Source organism: Triticum dicoccoides, chromosome 2B, assembly GCF_002162155.2.
Source record: "Triticum dicoccoides isolate Atlit2015 ecotype Zavitan chromosome 2B, WEW_v2.0, whole genome shotgun sequence".
NCBI lineage: Eukaryota > Viridiplantae > Streptophyta > Magnoliopsida > Poales > Poaceae > Triticum > Triticum dicoccoides.
In genome coordinates, this window is record NC_041383.1 from 713,465,653 (window position 1) to 713,471,995 (window position 6,343).

The window sequence follows — 6,343 nt, forward strand, 5'->3', positions numbered from 1 at the left end:
GCCGGCGACCCTGTGCGTCACTGGCTGGCCGCAGCAGCAGCCGCGTGGCCGTCGCCGGCGCGCTGGCCGCCGCCTCACGGGCACGCCGGTCACGGTCACGGGCGTGCTAGACGGACGCTGTAGCCGCGCGGGCGTCGCGGGCGTGCAGGCCGCAGCCGCAGCTGAGCGAGCGTGCACAGGCCACCAGCCTCCGGGCTGGATGTGCGCGCTGCTCGGGCTCAATACTCCGACCGCTGCTGCCTATGTGTTCTGTCGTGCTCCATCCATCGCTGCATTGCGCGCGGCCACCAGCCAACCATGCATGCAAATCACTTGGTTCTGCTGGTTTCCTTCCGTTGATTTCGCGCCGTCCCACCTCACCTCCGGCCAGGCATCGTGTGCTTTCGTTGGATGCCTTCTCCGGCCGGAAGTGAGTGAGCTGCAGTGTGTTCTTGAGGTGATGTTGCTGCTGTGCGTGCTCTCCAGAAGCTCCGACAGTGCCGCACACAGAGTGTTCGTTGAAATGCTTGCATGTAGAAACAAAAGCGCGGGTTCAAAGTAGGGGGTGTGGTTATTTTGCACGAAAAATGAGGGGTCAAAACGGTCATCGGGCGTTCGAGGGGTTGGATTTGTCGAGTCCGGCTGTGGATGCTCTACACTCAGCAAGCTCCTTTTACATGTTTGCGTCGAGTCCAGCTGTGTTAATGATTTCTTTGCTATTACTCCATCCGTTCCAAAATAGATGACTCAACTTTAGTACTCCCTCAGTTCTAAATACTTGTCTTTTTAGAGATTCCGAATGGACTACTACATACGGATGTATATAGACATATTTTAGAGTGTAGATTCGCTCATTTTGTTCCGTGTGTAGTCACTTGTTGAAATCTCTAGAAAGACAACTATTTAGGAACGGAGGGAGTATAAAGTTAGTACAAAGTTGAGTCATCTATTTTAGAATGGAGGGAGTATTTTTCTTGTATAAGGTCTAAACATGGACTCATTAACACAAACATGGACTCAACAGTCACTCTTGAACAATGCAACCAGGAAATCCATATTCCCCTTTTCTGAAGTATATATTGTTCTTCATAAAAAAGAAGAGCCGTCTCAAAGAAACCTAAAACAGAGTTTCCTCCCCTGACGGTCAAATCCTGGCTCCACCCCTTATAAAACCGGAGTCACAGACACACTGATGGACGCACAATCATATTATCAGCACATGGATTCATTCTAAAAGTCACACAGAAAGAATATAGCGCCAGTTAACATTACTCAATAAATCTCAAATCAATCAGCTACTACAAACAGAAGAAGAATCATCATGGCTGGAAGCAGAGGTTCTCTGCTGCTCTCAATGCCACACAGCGCATGCTCTGCCACTCTCCCTACTGACTGTACATGTTGCTAACACCAGAGGCCAGCCGCGCCGCGTCGCCAGCACGCTCGTGGCCAAGTCGGCCCACAGGGCTGCTAGCTTGGCTCGTTATGTAGCAGTATCACATCAATATCAGGCCACGATGGCCGTTAACAGACATGACAGAGTTCACCCGTAGCTCAGCCTGTTACTGGTATCCGAGGAGGACTTGGACTGTGTCTGCCGTCTCGCCACCCCGATCTCGCAAGCGTTCACCCTCGACGCGAACCTCAGGGAGCATAGCGTCTCCCCGGCCGAGGATGCCTCGGGCGAGACGTTGACGAACATGAGCGTCTTCGAGTCCCCGCCAAGGCAAGGCTGCAACAACGCCAAGTCAATGTAACAAGTTGTTCGGAGTGTGCAGGTCGTTTATACATATGGTGGTTACTTATGCAGCAGAGGCCACTCACCTGCAAGAGGTATGTAAGCTTCGAGTTCCTGAAGGGCACATGGTCATCATTTTTGGCAATCGCAAAGATAACATCGCTGAGAGCTGACAAGCTCTTGTTGATGGCCTGAAACATCAACAAACACGACAGTTAAATCCGTGGCATCATTATTACCAAATCCCAACCACATAGTTAAGGTTTCATGTTGAACGGCTCACCTGAGTTTCCTTCAAGCGATCGCCTGTTGCACCACTTTTAGTAAGCCGCTCACTCCCGGCCAAATCAATCAAGTTCAGCACACCTTGTACTTGTTGGCCTGTGCTCTGCAACCAGATCAAAAGCACCATATTACTCTCAGTTCCTAATATTTGTGTCCACTTGGTACACAAAACCTTTGAAAAAAATAGCAACTCTTGATAAATTCGACGCGCGCACAATTTTGTGATGTAAAAATGTTGTAGCTAACGATTTTGTGAAGTTTCAGACGGTGTTTCTTACAATCAAAGCTGAGAGAAGTGACCTACCTCATTTGATCCAAATATCTTCAGTGTGAAGACAAAGTGGCTCCGGGAAGATTGCTCATTCATTTGGGTCTTACCTACAGACCTGTTTAAATGTGGTGCATCAAATCAGATTCAGAAGACAATTATTGAGCACAAGTTTTTGTTCGGCAACCAACTGTATACCTGCTATGAGATGCTTTCTCTAGAAGAGACGTCACATCAGCAGTGCTGAACACATTAGTAGTTGTAAGATCGGAGACTGTTGTGTTTCCCTGGGAATCATGCTTTATTGTGTATTGTTTACCGCCAGGCATATCACTACTGGAGCGGCCTGGTGCTAACAAGTCACGAATTGTCTCATTGTATATTTCCAGCATTGATGCCTGTGTGTAAATGTCTTAGTAGCAACATGGATAATATATCATTGCAAGAGCTAGATTGCAATGTAATGCATGGACTAACCTGCATACAATACTTCCATCCTTGAGATTCTAGAGACTGACTGGTCTTGAAAATTTGCTCCAAAGATCGAGGTATGATACCTTTCTGATCACGGCCTGGCTTACCCATCATTGTATAAGTTTTACCTGACCCTGTTTGACCATATGCAAATATGCATACCTGTACCATGCAAAGGTAAATAAGCATGACAGCTATCATATTAACTGAATGAAATCAATATTGCAGAGGCATGCAAATAAAACAGGTCTTGAAATCTATAAATAAGCTTGAGCCTCCAGGATGAGAGTGATACATAAGTGATTAGAATGTCCGTGATTAGTTACTATTTTTTCACATACCACAAAAGCACAAGAATAAACATTTGTAAAAAGAATGTGCATAACAAATTGCAGTTTCTGTGTGGCGGTGGTGGAAAACACAAAGATGCCATAGGAAGATGGCAGATACTAAAATAAAACTGCTCTAACAGACGCTGCTATGGCCTAGTTACTACAAGAAAATGAATGACACTTCCAAGTTGCATCCAGGCAATAGTGACAGCACTTAATTTTGCATTGAAAGATTATTACCTTGTATCCGTCAAGCGCACTTTGGACTAGCTGTGACATTTCCACAAACACGTCATCTTGCGAAGCGCTGTGATCGAAAACCTTGTCATATGAAAAAGAACATTTCTGACCTACAAATGCAAACCAAAGGCATAATATCTCGTTAGATTTGACACAAGAAACTATCAAAGTATAATCAGCATAAAGTGTGAGTGGCATAATTCACCTTGATTCATTAAATCAATACCACGCCCAGCATTTTCCACAGATGATGGATAAGAAATAATGGCTTCTTCCTGACCATTAGAATTAGCGTCCGACAGAAAGGGTCGAACCCTACAAAATACTCTGATATTGCCTTTTAGTTCCTGCAAAAAATGAACATAATCAATACCAAGAGAGAAACCTGCATGATATTGCAATACTTTTGTTTATAATTTGTTTTACAACAGATTAGGTCCATCCCCTGCCACTGTTTTGTAAGTATTACCAAGATGGTATTATGCAGCTTCTTTCGTAGCTTGTCAGCTTCAATGATTTGAAACTCCGCATATGCCAAACGCTCTTCCAGATCTTTGATTGTCTCTTTCTGTGTTTCATATCCTGTCATCGCCTCAATTGCAGTCACATCAGCATGCTGCATAAGCAAATAATTATATTAATCTTCAAAGGATGTTATATATTTGCGAAAAATCATGAGCTACAAATATGCTTTTCTAACCTTCAGCTTCTCAGTTGCAACTGCAAGCTGCTTTTGCAATGTTTCAATTTGCTCTTGCTGTGAACTGCATGTTTCCTGGGGACAAGCATAATGGTAAGCCTTTCGCAACAACAAAAAAAAAAAAGAAGAAGCCTAATGTCTAGCCAACTAGTCACATTTAACCAAATGAACTGAAAGCACAAACCTCAAAGGCTGCCGCCTTTATTCTCAAAAGTTCAGAGTCTTTCGAAGACTTTTTAGCCTGTTCGCTGTAAGTGGCCAGTTCAGCGGTCAAGGTATTCAGTTGAGCAACAGACTGATCACGGTCTTCTCTAACTTGTTGTAAATCAGCTCTGAGGCATTCTACTTCTTTTCTAAGTTCTTCTTTCACTCTAATTGCTTCTTTCTGGGAGGACTGAAAGAGTATAAAATAGATTGTGCAAACTATAAGTGAAAGAAAAGAGTTCAGTGAAAATACTAAGCCTGGAAACTGAAAACTACAATTTTACATGCCAAAAACAAAACTCACCATGGAAGAATCCAACTGATTCTTCATTGAGTTGTTAAGATCTTTCAGATTAGTCATGGCTTCCATCATTGCACTCTTCTCCCTTTGCAGCTTCGAGATGATTTCTCCATTCTTTGATGTATCAGCTTGAAGATTACTGTTGTATTGCTGCAAGCTGGAGTTGTATTCCTGAAGTCTTTTGTTGGTGTCTTGGACCATTTTTAGCTAGTTCACAAATTTTGCAGTCAGCAAAAGGATTTCCGATACGAACTCATGTAAAGACATCATGATTTGAACCTCTACCTGCTCACTGAACCGTTTGGCCTCATGAGTGACCCTTTCAAGATCGACCGTCAGTACATCCCGTGAAGCCTCGGCCGATTCCCTTTCTTCTCTTTCCTTCTCATAGGACTCCACAGCAAGCTGCCAGTTGGGAAATTGAGGATTAAGGTTGTGCTTCAAGTCTGTATCACATCAGATGCATAATAGTGTTGTGGGAGTTCTCACCAGCCTGTCGGCCTTCTCCTTGTTCAAGCTCTCCTCCAGTGAGTCACACCGTGTAGTCATTTCCAAGTTTGCAGCTTTCAACTCTTCCAGCGCACCACTGAGCTGAGCCTCTGCAGAGACAATCCAACAAAAATCAGATTAGAGAATATGGCACTGTCTATAGTTTTCTTGCATTTTATGAACTACATTATTGATGGTTGAACACCAGCAAATTATAAACTGGTGACCGGAACAGTAAGACGACACTAAGCATGGCTCAATTTTACTCTGATGAGAGACCAAACAGACAGACACAAAAGATGAAGCAGGAGCATTGTAATGCAGGACTGAACACGGTCACGGGTTCGACACCACCAGGGGATGATAAATTGATGAGGAAAGAGTACGCAAGTGGCATAATAAATGAGTCACTTGTACCCTCGACAGGATCAAACAGTCACGGAAAGAGTTATGAGCATGAGAGATTAGAATTCCTCACCAAACTCTGCATGACGAGCATTGTCTGAATCTATCTGCCCCCGGAGCTTCTCCTGCTCGGCCAAGTATCCGTCTTCCAGCTCCACCAGCCACCGGATGCAGGCCCTGAGCCTCTTGATGTACTCGCTCATCTGCTCCGTCCTCCCCTGCACAAATCCAACCAGTTCAGGAGACCCCGCTCGAACGAATCTGCAACGAAATCGACCCCGGAAAGAAGGAACACCTTGTAGTCGTTCTTGGATTTGCCCTTCATCTTCTCGTTGAGCAGGCGGTCCACATCCTCCCTCCCGCTGAACTCGAAGGCGGGCGCCTCGGAGCCGGCCTCGGAGGGCGCCGGCTCGGCGTTGGCGCCGCCGCCGTTGTTGATGGCCGAGAGCACGTTGCGGCGCGGCGGCGCGCTGTACCCCATCCCGCGCCGCACGTTCCCCAGGTTCTCCTTCTTCTGCGACGCCACCATTACCACCGAGAAATCAGGAACAAATCGAAGAAATTCATCCACGGGAGAAAGAAAAGGGATGAAGAAATAGAGAAAGAGGGATCACCTGGTACGGGCTGCGCGGCGTGAGGGAGGACGCCATGGGATTATTACTAGCTGGATTAGGGGTTAATACTACTAGCGGAGAGTGGGCGGTCTCTCCTCTCCTCGCCAGTGATGGAGGTGGAGGTGGAGGAGGTGGTGGGTGGGGGAAAGGGAGCTTTCTCGGGACGGGGGGGCAGGGTGGAGTGGACTGGAAGGCAGCGGAATCCCTTTGCCTCCCGACCTCCCGTGGCTTAGAAGCGCCGACCGACCGACAGGGCACGCCGCGCCGCCGGATCGGGAAGGAGTCGCCTCCCGGAGGAGTTCCGAGAATTTCTA

The 6,343-nt window shown here is 46.4% G+C and overlaps 1 protein-coding gene across 1 annotated transcript; it reads right to left on the bottom strand.

Moving 5' to 3' along the window:
• Window positions 1-1,162: 1,162 nt before the first annotated feature.
• Window positions 1,163-6,337, bottom strand: LOC119365805 (kinesin-like protein KIN-14H). Its single transcript, XM_037631448.1, has 17 exons — window positions 6,030-6,337; window positions 5,711-5,929; window positions 5,489-5,633; window positions 5,011-5,120; window positions 4,807-4,926; window positions 4,525-4,728; window positions 4,201-4,410; window positions 4,017-4,091; window positions 3,786-3,932; window positions 3,522-3,663; window positions 3,317-3,426; window positions 2,748-2,906; window positions 2,469-2,668; window positions 2,307-2,388; window positions 2,001-2,105; window positions 1,804-1,908; window positions 1,163-1,711 (listed from the first exon to the last, which is right to left on the bottom strand). The coding sequence occupies exons 1-17, from the start codon at window positions 6,063-6,065 to the stop codon at window positions 1,523-1,525; spliced, it is 2,358 nt and encodes a 785-aa protein (XP_037487345.1). The 5' UTR covers window positions 6,066-6,337; the 3' UTR covers window positions 1,163-1,522.
• Between the last annotated feature and the right edge of the window lie 6 nt (window positions 6,338-6,343).

Excerpts from the sequence above, each read along its gene's own strand:
- LOC119365805 (XM_037631448.1), bottom strand. The coding sequence starts at position 6,065 with ATGGCGTCCTCCCTCACGCCGCGCAGCCCGTACCAG. Across the intron at positions 3,427-3,521 it reads TATTGATTTAATGAATCAAG|GTCAGAAATGTTCTTTTTCA; the intron begins GTGAATTATGCC and ends TTGCATTTGTAG. Across the intron at positions 2,669-2,747 it reads GATGGAAGTATTGTATGCAG|GCATCAATGCTGGAAATATA; the intron begins GTTAGTCCATGC and ends ATTTACACACAG.